This window comes from Cotesia glomerata, linkage group LG3 (genome assembly GCF_020080835.1).
Source record: "Cotesia glomerata isolate CgM1 linkage group LG3, MPM_Cglom_v2.3, whole genome shotgun sequence".
NCBI classification, from domain to species: domain Eukaryota; kingdom Metazoa; phylum Arthropoda; class Insecta; order Hymenoptera; family Braconidae; genus Cotesia; species Cotesia glomerata.
The window spans coordinates 879110-899552 of NC_058160.1; the positions used below are offsets into that span (position 1 = coordinate 879110).

The 20443-nt window shown below is 27.0% G+C and overlaps 1 protein-coding gene across 1 annotated transcript; it reads right to left on the reverse strand.

The window, feature by feature from the left end:
- Window positions 1-278: 278 nt before the first annotated feature.
- Window positions 279-17256, reverse strand: LOC123260952 (bumetanide-sensitive sodium-(potassium)-chloride cotransporter). Its single transcript, XM_044722348.1, has 18 exons — window positions 17154-17256; window positions 16927-17030; window positions 15457-15757; window positions 12026-12185; window positions 11370-11465; window positions 11117-11308; window positions 10768-10944; window positions 10566-10705; window positions 9108-9681; window positions 8759-8880; window positions 8386-8521; window positions 7939-8150; window positions 5948-6189; window positions 5231-5379; window positions 4830-5160; window positions 4041-4189; window positions 561-672; window positions 279-479 (listed from the first exon to the last, which is right to left on the reverse strand). The coding sequence occupies exons 3-18, from the start codon at window positions 15724-15726 to the stop codon at window positions 344-346; spliced, it is 3198 nt and encodes a 1065-aa protein (XP_044578283.1). The 5' UTR covers window positions 15727-15757; window positions 16927-17030; window positions 17154-17256; the 3' UTR covers window positions 279-343.
- Window positions 17257-20443: the final 3187 nt, after the last annotated feature.

A 20443-nucleotide genomic window follows, 5' to 3' on the forward strand; every position in this document is an offset into this window, starting at 1 on the left:
GAAGCCTAAGCTCACCGCGTAATTACTTTTAGTACTTCTGCATTAACTATGTAAACAACTGATCAATAAGCTGTCTCAGAGTCATGAATAAAATATATCATCGTCTATACCTCATGTATCTTGACATTGAGATGCAGCGCTAATATTATTTTTTGCTATATAAATTTGAATAATAATTCTCCAGGAAAAAAAAAAATGAATATTTGTTCAAAATATATTTTATTATTAAAAAAATATTTTATATATAATTATTACAATAATTTTATTTGTAAATTTAATATTTAAATTACCAACTGATTAATTAAATTTTAGAGTAAATTTAATAAGAAAAAAAAATAAATATTTATGAGTAAAATGTAAGAACAGACGTGTGATTTCCACGTACTAATAAGAACGGCGGCATATCTCGCGTTAAGGTTTCCAGCCAGGCCATGTACAGTGGTGCTGACACTGCACCTTTTCTTGGCATTGGCAAAGTCCTGAATAAACGAAAAATTGTTTATATTATTTATGTATTAAATTTTTTTACAAAAAAAAAAAAAAATAAATTGATAGCTTACATAACAATGAGGTTTGAGTCCATTGAATTTTCAATAAGTAATTCACGCAACCGTAAATGACGGTTTGTTTTTTCGTTCATGGCCAAAAGTTCCGATTCGGTAATTTTTGACCCTGAAATATTTTCAAAAATAATTTTATTAAAATAATTTTATTAAAATAAAAAATTAAAATTAAATTATTAATTATTAATTATAAATTATATAAATAATTTTATTAAAAAAATTGTTAAATTTTTTTCAAAACTTTAAAATTTTAATTTAAAATTTTGAAAAATTAAAAAATTATCACAATTATGATATCGACGTTCTAATTAGCAAATTGTCTAACTCTATTTTAGAGAATTTTCTATTTTTACGAAAAAAACAATTAGTTCAAAATTTATTATCACTTTAAAAAACCATTTAATATCATTAATATCTAATAGAGATGTAATATTTATGTTTGAATCATTCAAATAATTTATAATTGGATTATTACTACATCAAAATGTTAAAAAATCACCCTCTAAAAAATAAGGAGACAAATTACTAATTAGACCGTTGATATGAAAAATTTTTTTTGAGCATTGGCTTGAAAGTTTTTCAAATTAACCCGCTAGATTAGTTAGTTTACGGCTTAGAGTACAGAGCACACCAGTGCCCGGCGATGCAGTTAGCATTTACTAGATAAAGAAACGAAATAGGAAAAAAGAAGATAAAAAGATCCAGAGTAGGGATTGGCAGTAGTATAACTGCACCGCGGTAAAAGATAACCGCAGTCACGTGGTATTTAGCAATGCATAAAATCACGGAGCTTTGATAAATCTAACGCAAGCTCCGTGTATGAAATTTAAATTCAAATTACAATTTTTTATTTAGTTTTTTATATATGAATAGCTTTTTTTTTTATCGAAATATCAAAAGTTTGTTTAATTATACTTCAAATTTTAAAAATAAATTACATTGCATAGAAATTTTATTTCTCTTTAAAGTTAATTAAAAACTAAAAAAAAATTACTAATTTTTATATATATTTTATCCTTTAAAATTTTATTTAATTTTTAAGAGTCAATATGGAGATTTTTTTTTAAATTTACAGTCAAAAAAATAAAGTCGATAAATTAAAAACTTGTTAAAAATATATATCAACTTTATTTTAAAATTTTGAACTTTAACTTCAATCTTGTTCCTTTTTTTTATGAGCTTTAGAAAATTCTTAGTACTTAAAAAAAAAAAAAATCGAAAGTTCGTTACAATTTAACTGATTTCTTGAAAGTGCTAAGATAAAAGATACTTCGGTGATGAATTTTTAATAAATCCCTCCAGCTATCGGCGACATAAAAATACCCTCAACTTTTTATCGATCCTTCCTGACTACTACGCGACAAAAAGGACTTAATAAACTACTCTTCATATTTTCATATTCATCAGTGTACTTATTGGAATAATAAAAAAAAGTTTGGAAAATCCAAAAGTGCATGCCTCATAAAGCTCAATCATTTTTTAAGAAAAAAATTAATTGTATAATTAATTAAAAAAAAAAAAATTATAATTAAGTAATTTCTTACAGAGTATTTTTTATTTTTTTTTTAAATATCGGCGCCCTTTTTTCTTGTCATATGCGCACGCAGTCTAAAAAAATCTAGCTTGATCAAGTGGCGCCAAAGTTTTCACGTGACAAATAAGAAAAGTTCGTTTGGCTTTGTACGGTTGTATCCGTGAATTTTAATAAAAATTCAATTTAAAAAAAAAATACATAAGCTAGGCCACTGATATGAAATACGGACCCAGTTCATCGAATTCTTAAACTAATAAAAAAGGTCCGGTCTTGAAATATCAATTTGTTCGGGAGTAATCGTTGGTACATCCAAAATGGGGTGACATCCGGACGTCCACGTAAAATTTTTTTCAAAACGTTTTTTTTTTTCAAAATCGCAACATGAAATGATTTTAGAAAGTAAAAGATGGTTTAATTTAAGTGTTTTTCGGTGTAAATCTACTTATATTATTGAATAAGTGTAATATGGTTGTGATAGAGGCATTTAAAGATCACAAAATTGCTTGATCTTGACGAGTCGAGTATAAAGCACAACCTCACGCGCTTCGCGCTATGAGGCGTGCAATTTTAATAATAATAATAATTTCCATTTTATTCCGAAAATCGGTGATTTCATTAATTGAAGAGTTCAGTAATTCAAAGCCAACTTTCCCGATCCAAATTGACGGTAGACTAAATTTTTAATTTTCATTAAATTTTAATTCTTACTTATTATCTATTTTCACCACATTATTGTCGGTATGAGCACTCATACCATCCTTGGGTGAATATATCTAACAAAGCCTGGCCAGACATGGACTACAATCTTCGTAAAAAGAAGATTAAAGTCTAAGTAGTTAATAACATCTAAAAATACATCATAAAAATAGTCAATTAGTATAAGAATTACTCAGTGGGTCTTAATAGGTAACCGAATGATAGTTACGGACAGTGTCTCTTATAGCTTAAGGGTAGATCAGTTTATCAGGTATTAAGAAATATCATTTATGTTATCCTCTATGAGAGCCCGTATGGGCCAGGTAGACAATTTATTTTAAGTAACAGGTCTTACGTTTATACCTCTGTATTATGTTTATATCTATGTATCAATGATTTAAATAAATAAACGCTTGAATAAAAAAAAAGGGTAGAGCAGTTGGCGCGGCACCAAAAGATCCAGGTTCGATTCCTGGTCTGAGCATTTCCGAATTATTTTTTCGGTGGCCGAAAAAAGTTTCACTGAGTAAAGAATATAACATCTTTGCTTAACCTTAAGGTAGTACTACCGGTTTTAGAATTGGTGTTCAGAATTTAATGAAATGAATTTAATGAAATTAATGAATTTAATGAAATTTGGCATATTGGTACTTTATAATATCATAATTAAGCAGTAAAATTTTTGGAAGCCTGGCGAGTCCTGAAAAAAAGATATTAATATTTACATATTTTTGCCTTTACCATTGATCCTTATGGAAAATTACAGACTTTATTTTATTTCACAAAACTGGACGTTCAGATTCTTATAAAAATTGAGACAACGAAAGAAAATAACATCTAGAACATATTTAATAACAATCAGTATGGTTTCCGAGCATATGAAAATATTTATTAATAAAAAACATTCAAAATTTGTCTCTGTCTCTCTTTCTCCAACGTGATTTAGTATAGGGAAATCTACTACGTTAATCAAATAAGGTTAGGTTTTGGGATTTGACTCTTGTGGTAACGGTAGTACTACCTTAATTAAATAAAGATTTTTAATTGTTAGATATATTCACCCAAAGATGGTATGAGTGCTCATACCGACAATAATGTGGTGAAAATAGGTAATAAGTAAGAATTAAAATTTAATGAAAATTAAAAATTTAGTCTACCGTCAATTTGGATCGGGAAAGTTGGCTTTGAATTACTGAACTCTTCAATTAATAATAATAATAATAATAATAATAATAATAAATAATTACCATTGTCTGAAGATCTAGATCTACTCTGATAATCAGCAATCAGTAAATCAAAGAAATTTTTAGTTTTTTGATCAGCAGGCTTGGAAATATTAGGAATAACTTTAAGATCTGAATAATCAATTCGGAATTTCGACAGCAAGCTCGCCATGCTGAAAATAATTTTAACCAGACGATTAATACACGGAAAAAAGAAAACTCGAAAAATTAAATTACAAATAGTACACTGATAGAAGGATTTGTTTATAGTTAAAAAGATTTGTTAATATTTAACAAATCATTTATTAAAAGCCATTTGTTAGGCCTCAACAAATATTTCTTAGTATTTAGAAAAATTTATTAATATTTAATAAATGAATATCAGATTTATTAAATACAAATAAATCATTTTAAATACTAAGAAATATTTATTCAATATTAAAAAATGGTCTCTAACAAATGATTTGTTACATATTAAAAAATATTATTTAATACAAATAAATCCTTCTATCAGTGTAATTAGTGTCCTGTCGTATTCGAAACTAGAAAAATTACAGTTCGCAATAACATTTTTCTAAATTCAAACTTTCAATGTTAATTTTCAGTGTAAATATTACATTTTACAATGTAATTCTTATGAAATCTGTAATAATTACAATCTGAAACTGTAATTTTTCCAGTTTTCATTACGGAGCGCCACGTTACATTATATATTGTAATTTTTCGAGTTTTCTTTTTTCCGTGTATACTCAAGTAAAAAAAAAAAAAATCTTAAATGTAATCTAATAAAATAAATAAATATTGACTGCGTACTTTCGCTGCTCGTATTCCAATTCAGAGTGCCTGTTAGCCAGCGCAAATACCCTTAATTTACTATTCGACCAATGACGTCTTGTGCTTATAATATAAGGCAATAGCAAGGTCAATCCCCCGTCGTCGTAGAGCCACCAGACGTCAATGGTGCTTTTCTTTTGTTTTCTCCTGAATTTAGTTATCGAAGTCAGTATGTCTTTGGATATTATGGAAATGTTGTTTGATCTATTCTCCGGGCGCTCTTCGCTCGCCGATGCATCTGGGTTGTTGCTTACTTCTGACCTTCTTAGAGTCGGACTGCTGGGCATCGACACGTCTGAGCTACTGCTGGCTGCAAATAATTCAAAATTTCAGGACATCGATTAATTTTTTTAATAAAAATTGAATGTTTTATTTTAAACCTTGGCTGAGCTGAGAAAAACTTTGGTTTCCTCGAATAGTGATAGAACTCTTTTTGTAATTTTCCGATGAGTCGTTCAAGGCTTCGCTGTTGTCAAAACCCTCACTTATACGTAAAATAGCCACTGCTACATGCATATCTAAAGCTTTGCTGAGAAATAACTTGTAGTTAAAATCAATTATTAATTATATTATTGCACAGAAAAAAAAAATTAACTTGAATCAAGGAAATAATTTTAAAAAATTTCATCTTCTTTATTTGAGTAGAAAAATTCTTAAGCTTAGTTTATTAATTTAAATAAATTTTACTTGAATTAAAAATTTTTCATCTTGATCCAAGAAAATAGAATTGATTCAAGAATTTATTTTTTTATTCAAGTTAATTTTTTTTTCTGTATATATAATTAAAAGAATAAGTTAAATTTTGTCTCCAGTGTATTGATTTCGGTTAAATTTAGTATCATCAGAACGTTTTTGACTTAAATATATGACTTTTAATGATTTTATATGTTTTTTTGAGGATTTTTAAATAGTTTTTTGGTTGTAAAATTTTTTTTCCGTCCTGTTAGTCTATTAAAAAATTGGTAATTGATCCTGTCAAAGCAGTATTATTTTAAAAAATTTATAGATATATAAATTGTGATTAAAAATATAAAAAAATCATTGTCAAAATTTTCCTTGGATCAAACAGTTTTTTTCCAAGTAAAAAAAATACTTACTGCATCACATTAAAGTACATATTAAGATCATTTTCACAGCAAACAGCCCAATCTTGTTTGTACCCAATCATCAAGATATTAGGCCGCAATTTTCCTAGCCCGCAAGTTTGAATAAGTGACGTAGCTCCTTCTTGAAAGTTAACCCCGTCTACTACCGTATAAAAGCCTTTTATTTTGTTGTTCTTTAACCAGTAGGAAAATTTGCTCATCAGCGCACTACGCGTCTTATGACTTAAAGTACTCTGTAAACAATCGATCCAAAAATAGTAGTATAATTTATAACTTTAGAAAAAAAAAAAAAAATTTATTCGAATCAAGTGAATAATTTTGAAGAAATTTATCTTCTTTACACTGTAAAAAATTTGCGGAGTGAACGCGGAGTGAACGCGGAGTGAATGAAGAGTGAATGATTTTTAATTGATTCACTCCCAGCGGGAGTGATATTTACTCCGAGAAGGAGTTAATTTTTATTAATAATAAAATTCACTCCGCATTCACTCCCAAAATAAATAAATTTAGAAATAAATAAATTTTTGTAAAGAAAATATTTTTATAAACCCTTTTTATATTTAATTATTAAAAATTCAATTTATTATTTTTAATAATATTTCATTTTTATTATTATTATAATGTTTTTATTTATTTTTTTTTATAAATTAATTATAATTAAAAATTGTCAAAAAAATATGTAGATATATATATATATATATATATATATATATATATATATATATATATATATATATATATATATACTAGCGGACCTGACAGACGTTGTCATGTACACACGTCTTAAATTTAGAAATTTTAGGAATGAGCTTGCATAGTTAAAAACATCATTAGTTAACAATATGCAATGGGCATTTTTCAATAATTAACATTTTCGTAAATATAAGCCCATTTTGATTTTATACTCATCAAGAGCTTTCATTTGAGTACCCACATGCATTTTTGATATATTTTATATATTTATATATTTCACAAATAACATATATATAAAATATATAAAAAAAGTTATGTGGGTACTCAAATGAAAGAACTCGATGAGTGTAACATCGGGATGAGCTTATATCTTTCAAAACTTCAATAATTAAGAAATGACGTTGTATCTTGTCAACTAATGATACTTTTAAAGACATAAGCTCATCTCGATGTTACACTCATCAAGACCTTTCATTTGAGTACCCACATCAATTTTTCATATATTTATATATATTATATATATGTATATATGAAAAATATATAAAAAATGCATGTGGGTACTCAAATGAAAGCTCTTGATGAGTGTAACATCGGAATGAGCTTATATCGTTAAAAACATCATTAGTTAAAAAAATACATTATCATTCGTTAATTATTAACATTTTCATAAATATAAGTCCATTATGATTTTATACTCATCGAGACCTTTTATTTGAGTACCCACATGAATTTTTTCATATATCTTATATATATGATATTTATAAAATATATGAAAAGTGCATGTGGGTAGTCAAGATCAACAATAATTTATAAATAAAAAATCTATTAAATAAACATTTTCTCGTGGACTGAATTGTGAATCTAAACCATTCTGGAATCCACCGGAAGACACACAAAAAATTTCATTAAAATCGGTCCAGCCGTTTAGGAGAAGTTCAGTGACAAACACACGCACAGAAGAAATATATATATAAATATTAATGTTGAGATTTTTTTGTATAACGAAAATTCATCCTTATTTTATTTATTTTAAAAACTCCGAACGCGGATGTTTTTCGGAGTGAAATTCGAAATCACTCCAAAATCACTCTGAAATCACTCCGCAAATAAAAACTCCGGATTCACTCCCTACGCGGAGTGATTAATTACTTCACTCCGGAACTCCGAGTGATGGGAGTGAAATGGGAGTGAAATTCACTCCCGATTCACTCCGGATTTTTTACAGTGTACTCAAATTAATTTTTTTTTTTCGGTGTAGTAAATAATACCATTAAATTTTGTTTTTGTACCTCAACAATATCACCACAAATTAGTAGACTTTGTTTTTTGGTAATATAATGAGCAAAATCAATCAATATTGACCTAGCACTCGGATTACCACTAAGTACCAAAATTTGAGGCCGGTAATTTTTAACATGCTCCTCAACTCTGTCCAATTGTTGAACTGCGTTCAGTGCATTGTTGTAAGTTTGTGCTTGAGTAGTTGATCCCCAATTTACATCTGTTACAAAATTTTATTAATTTTTTTGTCTACACTGATAGAAGGATTTATTAACTATTAATAATTTAATTTATTTGAAGACAATTATTTAATTTACAATTATTTATTAACTGTTAATAAATATTTATTAAATCCTATGATGTTAAAAAATCATTTATCAACATTTAATAAAGCTTATTAAATATAAAAAAATCCTTCTATCAGTGTATTAATTCCAGTGTTAAAAATAACATACCTGGTTTTCTGTAAGAAACAACTAAATAAAGAGCCATAACAAAACCGAGAGTCAATAGTGCCGTGGACCATGATATGAGGAACATGACTAAGACGCACAAAATTGCTCCAGTAAGACTCAACCACATGTTGTAGTACTAGAAAAAAAAAAAAAAATTAAAATCACAACTTTTTGAAGTCAAATAAAACTTCTCTATTACTTTCTATTATACTCTAAAAAAATTTTACGTTCTTGATATAAAAAAAAATAAAAACTAGATTGCTTATTAATATTTTAAGAGTTTACTTAAAAGTTATAACTAAACTTCTCAAGAAGAAATAATAAAGTTTTATATCATTTGAAACTTTAAAATATTATTAATTACAAATCATACTTTAAAAGTTGGTCTCCAACCGATTGGCTTAGCCAATGATGCGTGGAAGGTGCTGAAATTAACGAGTGTATACGCTGCTAGGAAAAAGTTTGATATCAAGGGTGCTATCGAGTTTAAATTACCTGAAAAAATTTATTTATAATAATGATAGAAAAATTTATAATAATTATAAATTAATACACTGAGAAAAAAAATTTCTTTTGAAAAATATGGACATTTTTGTGACAAAAAATTAATTTGGAAATTTTAAACATTTTTAAGAAATATAATTGTTTGAAATTTTTCAAAAATGTCAATTTTTTTTTAAATAAATTTTTCCTCTCAACTTAAATTTTATATTAAAAATTACCGATCAAAATAAATCCTACTGCGATAAAAAAGGTCAAAAAATAACCGCGAATCGGTTCTTTTCCGTCCTTGCCGCTGAACCAGGCGATTCCTGGATACAAGCGATCTTGGCAAAGAGCTTGAAACACTTTTGGAGCGGACACCAAAGATGCCAAAGCACTGGACAAAGTTGCGGCAAAACATCCGGCGTAAATAATTGGACCAAACACCGAAACTAGTTCGATAACTTGGAAACTGTTGTGTGAACCGTATTTACAAGTGTTTGTGTCGGCGCACTTAAATGCTGTGCCGTAATTGCTCCACAGCCTGTCGGTGCCGTTTAAATTATCAATTGAGTCATTACTTATGCTATTATTATTATTATTTGAGTCTTCTAGGGGTAGAGAAGAGTTAAATAACGTATTTGTACTATTCAGCAGGATCTCTGTTTGATTGGACATTATTAGCAAGTCGGATACGTTTCCTGACGCTTGTCTTAATACGCTCCCGCCGACCATCGCTGCCATCAATAGGTATGATATTGTTGTTAGCAATATTGCTAGGATAGTTCCTTTTGGTATCGCTTTTTGGGGATCCTGAAAATTTATTTTGTTAGATCTGTATCAGAATTTTTTTTTTTAATCAACTTAAAAATGTGTATAATGGTTAAATTTATGGAGAAAATTGTTCATTTTTTTCTTTTAGGCATAAGTTCAAAATTTTTCATTTTTTAAACAAAAAGTCAGAAATAACAATAAATTTTTAACTTTCCGCTAAGAAAATTGATAATTTTCAAAAATCGAGTTTATATCAGATCTCAACGACGTCTCATAACTTTTGGACGGCTTGACCGATTTCATCGCGGTTGAAGCCATTCGAAAGGGCTTGACCAAATTTAGATTTTGAATCCAATTTGGACCGGTAGACTTTGAGAAAACTCAAAAAAACTACGAAAAAAATTTTTTTCAAATATGGTTTTTTTTGGAATAACTTTTAAACGGCTTTACCGATCGATTCCAAAAACTAATTAGCTCTTAACATCAAAAAACCACGTCGATCGCCGCCAAGCCAGTCAAAATCGGTTGATTCGTTCGTGAATTATCGTTGAGGAAAAAAATCGAAAAAAAAGTGATTTTTTGGAACTACTACGGAATTTTCGGTCTAATCAATTTTTGTTTTCCTAATTTTTTTTATACAGCTTTTTAGATTCAAAAAATTTTTTTATACGTTTAAATAAATTTTTTTTCTGCTTTTTCCACAAATTTATATACTACAAACTTTTTCAAATTGATTGTAAAATTAAAAGAATTTTTTTAAACGCTCTTTTAGCTCTGCAGAACCAAAAAGCGTATAATTTAAGATACGCCTTTTTTGTATTTAATTAATAACGCATTATAAAAAATTTGATAATTCCATCTCGATAGAAAATTCCCAAAAATAAAAATTAACTTAATACAAAAAAAAAAGAAAATTAAATTACTTTCAAATCGCCAGAAATATTAGCACCAGCAAGAATTCCAGTCGCTGCTGGAAAAAAAATAGCCAGGACTGAAAAAAAATTATGCGAAACTCCATCATACTCTCTATAATCCGGTGCAAAATTTTCTCGGAACAATTCAGCTGGAAAATTAACAAAATTATAATAAAATTCTTCATATAATAATAATAATAAATAAATTCACCATTATATCCAATGAAGCCTTTGGCGTACTCTTCATTATTTTTGGGTCCAACAAACGTGCCAATAATGAAATCGCCGAGAGCAATAAGTAAAATAATAAGTAAACCAATTTGTGCTTTTGCCTCCCACTCCATTCCTATCATTACTATGGCAAGGAGCACACAAATTGTAATGCAGCCTATAAAAAAAAATATTTTTATTTATTTAAAAAAACAAATCCCGTAGCTTGATCAATTTAATTAATTTAACTTTGTAGATATAAGCGACCAGACCACTCGCAGCCTCAATAATAATATATTTTCTTTTTGTGTCGCTTTATTAACCCGAGTACCAAATAAAAATAAAATAACCTATTATTCTGACGTCATAGTGGGCGCAATCGTAGATACAAAGCCCGAAAGATCTCAACAGATCTTGTAAGCTTTCACAAAAACCGACGACGTACATCGAGCAGGCCACTGCATTAGCCAGGGAGAAAATTAAACCAATTGATCCACCGAATTCGGGACCAAGAGATCGTGAGATCATGTAATATGTGCCACCTACAATTTTATTAGTTAATTAATTTTTATTATTGTTATTATTGTGTTGATTGGCTTTTACCTCCTTTTATTAGACCGTTGGTGCTTATTGCAGACATTGATAGTGACGTTATTGTTGTCACTACTGTTGTTGTAAGAATTAAGAGGATTGCTTGGCCTGAAAAATTTTTTTTATTTTTCAAATTATTATTATTCATTTTTTTTTGTAGGAAAATTTTATATGAAAAAAAATTTAATATTAGAATATTTAATAAAATGTTTATAAAGGTTATTTTTTTTTAAGAAATTCTAGCGTGAAAATTATAAAATAATAAATTACTAAATTTAATTAAATAAAATTAATTGCTTTAAGATTACAATTTTTAAGATTTTTTGATAAATAAATTATTAGAAAGATAATTTATTAAACTTCCTTTTTTTTTTCTTCAATTAACTATTTAGTATTATTTTTATTAAAAAAAAGCGATAAATTTCTGCTTAGAATCTAAAAAACAAATTTTTACGTAAAAATAAAATATTTCAAGAAAATTATCAAATGTAAAAGAGAACACTGTAAAAAAATTCTAGAATCTCCTGGATAATTTATAAATAATTTGAATTTAAATCAAACGCAAAGCAGCATAGAAATTTCTTAAATAACCGAGAAACATAGTTGCATCATTACATAGCGCTTTGAAGTTTAATTAAATGAATATTCCTTTTAAATAAAATGCATACCAACTCCAGCTTGTGCGACGACCCAAGATAGCCGTAGGAATAACATAACACCCCAAATATTCAGAAGACATCTCATTAATACGCCTTGTATCCATCCGAATTTTATACCTGTTTCAGGTTCTTTTACGTGAGTAAACGGCAGTGTGCTTGTTGCAGGACCCTTTAAAAATAATAATAAGGTAGTTGGGTCATAAGAGTAAAATTACAAGAAACCTTCCAAATTTATAATATAAGTAATTAAATGCATAATGCACATGCTGTTAAAATTTGGAGATGATTTACCACTTCTAACTAAAGATAATTGCAATTGAAAATGACATTTTTACACAGGCGGTATGGGAAAAGAGAGAGAAAACCGCGAAGTTTTATTATTTTTGTATTGAAGAAATTTTAAGAATTTCACAAAAAACTAATATTACTTAGATTAATACATGTATAATTACCCTAAAAAATTCTGGAATTCCCTACCACATAGTTTTTGAGAAATCATTGATAAACTAGTAAAGTAAACAAATAAAGTCATACGTGGAAGTAAGTGAGCAATAGCCCGTAAGAGAGGCGACATTAGCGAATAAAAAAGACAGCAATAGCATAAACTATAGGTTGGGAAAGAACTACCTTAAATGAAAAAATTTTCTGTGGATTTGATCGTGAGTTTTAATTTAAAGCTTAAAACTCATTTATATTAAGTTTGGCACGGTAAAAACTTTTCATAATTGCCATGAATCTCAGTTAAATTATTAAACATTACGCGGCCATGAAATTCCAGATTTCGCGGGCGTAGAATGGAAAGATTAATTTAATTACGGTAGGAAGTTTAATGCCGATGGTTGATGGTTTAGGTGCTCCAATATAATACATGGATTGTATGTAAATTATCAGATGATTTGTCAGCGTAAAAAAGAAACGATATAACGAATAAATGAGGGAGAATAAAGAAGTTCTATTTAAGGAGGTACTGTACAAAATCACTTTTCTTACAATATTCTTCAATTTTTGAATACCCGTACTTCTAAGTGTCCTCTATACGAATAAATTTTTTTTTTGCCCTCCGGGCGGAAAGTGGCAACTTTCGTCCCGCTGCGCTAAACTAAGTTGCCGCTTTCCGCCTTCGTCGGACAAAATAGTATATTACACACCTAGGGAAGTAAAGTAAGAAATGTCTCAGATCACATGTAATTGTCGGCCGAGGCGAAGCCGAGGTTGACAAACATGTGATCTGAGGCTTTCTTATTTACTTCCCGTGGAGTGTATACTATTTTTTTGCTCGACGAAGGCAGAAAGCGGCACTTTCGTTTAGCGCAGCGGGCCGAAAGTTGACGCTTTCTGCCCGTCGAGCAAAAAAAATAGTATACACTCCTCGGGAAGTAAATAAGAAAGCCTCAGATCACATGTTTGTTGACCTCGGCTTCGCCTCGGCCAACAATTACATGTGATCTGAGACATTTCTTACTTTACTTCCCTAGGTGTGTAATATACTATTATTAGTCCTTGCGGTGCTAGTTTTCGAAATATTAGCAATTAAAAATCGTACATCTAACATGTATTTCCTATCCTGACCATAGTTAGAGTGAAAATTTTATTGAATAACAACCATACTTTTCTTGGAATTTTTTTGAAAAACTGAGAATATTTAATTGAAGTTATAACAAGTATTTTTTATCAAAAATAACATAAACGAGCGGTATTGATTTTTTTATAAAAAATGTTTGAAGTTAGCGACTTTGGATATTTTACGAGAGTGGAAGTAAGTGAGCGATAGCCTGTAAAGAGAGGTAGCACTAGTGCGTGAGAAAGAAACCAAATACCCATAACCTATTGGTGTCACAATATTTATTTGCCACAGTACCACCTTAAACTCGATAGCGAAGGGCATTTTAATTTTTACTCTCAAAAACTTGTTGATAAATTTTAAAAAGTTAAAAATTAAAGTAAAAATATAAATTCAGTGGATTAGAGTTAAGAATCTAATGAGATTTTTCTAAACTCGGAATCCTTAGAGAATTAAATAATTACCGGAACTTAAATCTCTCGAATCCTCATAATTTCATCCAGTTAATTTTATTCAAATGCTATTATAATAACTTAAGAAGCAATTTACGTAAAAAAATGTATTGCTACTAAAATGTCAAGGTCTCTTTTTATGTTATCTCATTAAATTGATTTCCATGAGCTCATTAAACGATTTACAGAATCAAGAGGCACTTGAATCATTAAAAAATAATAAATTTTTACTCATATTCACGTCAATTTTCGTATACATATAATATATAAATAGTAATTTTATTGTAGACAACTGTACGAACGATTCAACTAGCATATATAGAGCTTTTACGCTCCCCCAGCAGAAGCATTATTTTAAACTCATTTACAAGTTGTTTTAATGACGATTCAAGTTCACGATCAATGGACTAAGAATAGACAAAAATAATTTTTTAATCGGAAGTCATAACGTGAAACTTATGCTCGTGTAAAACTATAAATAGGCTCTATCTTGTAAAGTATAAATTGTCCAATTTATTTTAGACTTTTCGAGGCAATAACAAGCAGTGGCGCCGTTATTTTATAATGGAATCTCATACATAAATTACGATTATTCAAATATTTAAATTTTTGTGATAAAATTTTTTAAATTCAAATTGTCAGAAAAGGATTAAAGATAAAAACAATTCATAAAGGAGCTTTTTTTTTTTAGGTAATTAAATTTTATAATACTAAAGTTAGCCGACGTTTTTAATTTTTTTTTTCAATAATTAAATTAGAACAAAAAAATTGTTTTTAAAAATTTCACTCACAGTTTTTTTACAAATGAAAATTTTTTTTATTTTTTCAATATAAAAAAATTTTTTTGTAATATTTTTTCAATACAAAAAAATTCTAAAAATTTTCAGATGTCGGCTAACTTAATTTTCATTCAAATTTTCTACAAAAATCTTAACAGATTTTTCTGCAATTTTTCTTTTAGTTATAATTTAAAATTTAAAGTCTTAAAATTTTTGAAGCAATTAAAAATGTTATTTTCAAAAATTTTAGAGTTCGAAATATAAAATCGAAATATTGAAGATTAGAAAAAATTATGACTTTTTTTGTAGGAAATTAAATTTTCTACTCAAAAAAGTCCTAATCAATTTTATCATCGCATTTTTTGGACGTAAGCTTCTATAAATAAAAATTCTCTATCAAAGAAATAAAATAACACGAGTTGTAGTTATATACAGAATATTTCTTTACGGCTTAATCTAAAAATATTCCTCACATAAAATATAACAAGTACCACACAGCTGATTCAATAACTCGGAGGTCTTCATATTGACCTGTAAATTATTATCCGAGTCATCGTTTATCTCTTCTTCAGAATGCTCTAAGGTCGGTGATTTAATTAGTATCTAATCTAGAGAAAAATAGTAAAATTTTTTATCAATTTTTTTTACCTTGCTCCCAAGACTGGGGTTATGAAGTTCATCAAGAGTAGGTCTGTGTGCCGCCTGAATACTCAAAATATTTCTATAATTATCCAGCCGCGGCAATGCCTCGCGTGTCATGTGTCTTAATGATTTTCTTGTCTCCTGCTCACCCAAAAGGCTGGTACGTCCTTCCAAGCTATCTACCCTGTTCACGTGGAACCGCGTTCGCCGTTGCAGTGGACTCAATTCCACATCCTCCATCGTTATTTCTGTGCTACCGTTTTTTTCGTAAGGCATTTTTAGGCTTCTTTTTTTTTTAGTCAACAATCTAAGATAAAAAAAATATTTAGAAATTTTTTCATTAATTAGCTTAATTGGAAAAATTAGACTTTTACTAAAAATTAGTTTTTTTCAGAATTTTTTTTTTAATAATTCAATTTTTTTAGTCAACAATTTAAGAAAAAAAAATATTTAGAAATTTTTTCTAATATTGAACCTAAATTAGCTTAATTGGAAAAATTAGACTTTTACTAAAAATTAATTTTTTTAACAATTTAATTATTTTACTAAAATTTTAAATTAGTCATTCAAAAATCAATGTTAAAATTGAAAAAATTATCATTATATTTTTTTAATTAATTAAAAATTAATATGTGGCTGGTTAAAAAAATTTTTTTAAGAAAATTCATTAAAATTATCGGAATAATTTTATGAAAATAAAATTAATAATAATGTCAAAATTTTTTTTAAATTAATTTCTGACAAGTAAGGTAAACGACCTAACAGCGGAATGGATCGGTAAATATTATTTTATATATTCAAACTAAGCAGTGAAAATACCACATATTTTATTTTTCCACTCCGAACTTTATATTATATTTATTTTGGAAGTGTTACATTAAATATAACTCCAAATTATTGAAAAAAAAAAATTAATTATTTTTAACATACAAAACTAAAAAAAAAAAAACATTTTTTTCTCTAAATTGAAGAATAATTTATTGAAAAAAATAATTTTTTAACATTCCAAAAAATAAATTTGAATAAAAACATACAAAAGTAAGTTATATTTATTTCGGAAGTGTTACATTAAATAAAACTGCAAATAATTAAAAAAAATATAAAACTATAATTTTTTTAAGTATCTAAAACTGAAAAAAAAAATTTTTTTTCTCTAAATTGAAAAGTAATTTTTTAATTTTCCAAAAAACAAATTTGAATAAAAACGTACAAAAGTAAATTTAACGTTAATTATTCAAGTAAAAACATAATTTTCCAAAAAACTGAATCAATTTCCTTACTAAAAATTTTCTAGCGGAAGATTGAATTATTTATGATTAAAAAAAATTATTTGAATATTTTTAACAGCCGATTTTCTCGAGCAATAAACTGGTGCGTCTTTACCTTGAAACAATTAAAAGATAAATAGAGCGTGGGCCTGTCAATTATAAAATTATTATCGCTTACGCCCGATACGAATACAATTACAATAATTACACTGGGATCAGTAATTTGCATCAAAGAACATCGTTCCGCCGTCAAATTTAAGCTCGGGTTATCAATTATGTATTATGTAAATCCTCTTTTGTCTCGTCCGCAATCTACAGCAATTAAATTCAAATTTAAACTAACAAATTCTTAAATTTTCACTCCAAAAAATTTCTTTCAAATCAAAAATTATTTTTTATACTCTTGATAATTAAAAAAAAAAAAAAAATATTTACCCGACAAATTGCTCTACTAAAAATAACCATCAATATTTAATCATAAATTTGAAACCCGTAACATTTTTATTTATCACTCCTTAATTGAGCTTTTAATAAAACAATCCACTTAATATATTTATTTTTATCTTCACATCAATCCAAAAAATCCAATTTTTTTTTTCACAAAATTGAAGCGCAATTTTTTTCCGCATAAAAACTCGGAATTTTTTTTAAATTTTTTCGTAAAATTTACTAAAATATTTTTGTTGAAAATTCTAAGGGAAAATTTTTGTAAAATAAACGTTAAAAAATGCACGTGGAAGAAAAGACGCGGAGGTCTATCCACTGACACTGACAACACACGTGTGTAACTTGAATGAAAGTTAGATTTCAGTTAACAACGCTACGCTTCGAGGCCTGAATATCCGAATATCCCCTCGGAACCCTTACCTAGAATAACCGCGTACACACACATGCTCATTGTAAGTGTCTAGTGTAATGTAAATGTGTGTACGTACAAAAGAATTTGTCTATATTTTATAAGTAGTTGTGTAGGATTTATACAGCAAAGTATAATGCAACAGCGTGCGCTACTGTTGAACTAAATTTATAAGGATACGCGCATAAATGAATATAATACTCTACTTACCACATGTTCCTTTCTGGTTTATATTATAATCTCCGATCAAATATAAGTATTATATACTGAATATAAAGTAAAAAATTTTACCTATCAAATACATTTTATTCTAAGGATCCTTCTGTCCTTTGGAACATATTTTTCCACGCTAATCTTTTCGCAGCCGGTCTAGTCTGTTTTTTTGGATTAAAAATTTATTTTGCAAGTGGTAAAAATTATTTTTGGCACGACTGCTTAGTCTGTGTTATTTAAACTCTTGTTTACGGATTTTAGAAGTTACTGGGTTAGTAGTAAGTAGTATTAGCGGAGAATGTGGTTACTTTTACCGGTAAATGTATATTTTTATTGATTTTAACAACTTAGGGAGAGTTGTTTAAAAAAAAAACTAATGTTCTTATTGAGTAAAGTCAAATATTTACACTAAAAAATTATTAAATTAAATTAAAATTTTTTTAAGAAAAATTAGGGGTAAGTTTAATTTTGTTAATTTAAAAATAAATTCTATTGAAACAAACGGGGTTGTTTTTATTAAGTTATGTCATTGTTTTAGCATGTAATCAAGTTGTGTTAAAACATTTTAGAGACTCTGTTATTCACTGAGAGACAATTTTATTTAATAGTAATAAAAAAGTTTAGTTGGACTTGAAAAAAAAACTTAGTTAATATTAATAAAATTATATTTCATATAAATAAAATTTTATTAGTATTTAATAAAACATATATTAGTATTTAAGAAAATTTTTATTAGTATTTAAGGAAATTTTATTAATATTTAATAAATTTCTGTTGGGTTGCTTTAAGTAAATAAATAAATACATAAATTAATGAAAAAAAAAACGCAAAATTATTGCAATTTTTAGTACAATTATTTATCTTTTCTTTATTTATTTAATTAGAATAATTTTAGAGTTTTAAATGAATTCTTTTATCAATTTAGAGAACTTTTTTTTTATTAAGCAAATTTGAGAAAATCTAAGAAATAGGTCTCTGCTTTGTAGTCAATTAAAAATAATTATGTATCAAACTGATAGCACATATGCGCGATAATTAATTACAAACAGGAGCAAATTGTAAAAAAAAAAATTATCAATAATTTAGGTCATTATTTGCGATCAATAATCTCGAATAGTAAAAAAGTTCATGAGTAGTATTAGTTTGTTTTTAATTTGTTGATTTTTTGTGATTATTATTTTATTGTCTTGTTGTTCATATCTATAATTAATTCATAAAAATAATGATTCACAGTTTGGTGGAAATATTTATTCGATGTTTATTTAAATTTTCACTAATTATTATTATTTTAGTAGGAAAGGATTTTTGTTGTTATAACTTTTGACGGCTTCCGTTGGGTTATAATTATTCATTGTAATGGTTTTAATAAATCTGGTTTTTTGTAAGTAGATTTTAATTTATTAAAAATAAAGTTATGATTATTATCATTATTTTGATACTTTACTTTGTTCAAAAAATGATAATGATTTATATAAATATCTAAAACTTACAATTTTTTTTTTATAAATTATAGATAAAAAAAAATTCAATAAAATTTTAGGTATAAAATATTTTTACAAAAAAAAATGTATATTACAGTACATTTATTTTTGAGTAAAATTATTATCTTATATATAAGAAGAAAAAAAAATAATCAACAATATATATTGAAGAAAATAAATTAAACTTTCATTATATTAAAGTTGCTGACAGCAAAGAAATTTATCTGACTTAAAAAATAAAAAGAAAACATTTGTAGTTTTATTAAAAAAACTCCCTTGATCTCGGGTTTCAAAGAAAATTTCTCAATAAAAACACCGAAATTTAATAAAAAAATTCTGACCTGAAAAATATAATAATAAATCAAGAGAACTTACACTTGAACTGGATAGGACTAGATGATCAAAATTCAATACTATGATATAATACGGATGCTTAAATTCTCGGAATATAATATATAATTCAATACAATGAACTTCTTTGTGTAAAGTAATATGTACTTGAAATATTTAAAGCACAGAAATGATAAATATTTATTGTTTGAAAGTTGTTGGAGAAAATATTTTATTTGTTATCAAAAGTACTCATGAAGATTGTATTACAAGAAAGAAATGAATGTAATAAAATTTATTAGGTATCGGCTGTCCTATTTTACAACACAGTAATAACTTATAGTTGAAGATTTTTTGATTTTTTAAAGTTTGTCTTAGAAGAAATTTTAATACACCGGATTGTTTACATATTAAATTTAGATGTCAAGTAAAATATGTTAATAAACATTTAATAATAGTCTCTAAGTTAATATAAATTAAATTTAAATAAATCTAGAAAGGAAATTAAATTCAAGTGATTAATATTAGTAATTGATAAAAATTTGATTTGTGAATTAAAGATAAAATGCTCTAGATACATAGTTAAGAAATGACCTTTTATCTTGTGAAATATTGACATTTTTAAAGATATAAGCTCGTCTTGACATTACACTCATCAAGACCTTTCATTTGAGTACCCACATCAATTTTTCATATATTTATATATATTATATATATGTATATATGAAAAATATATGAAAATGCATGTGCGTACTCAAATGAAAGCTCTTAATGAGTTTAACATCGGGATGAGCTTATATTTTTAAAAACGTCAGTAGTTAAGAAAGTACAGTGTAATTTAACAT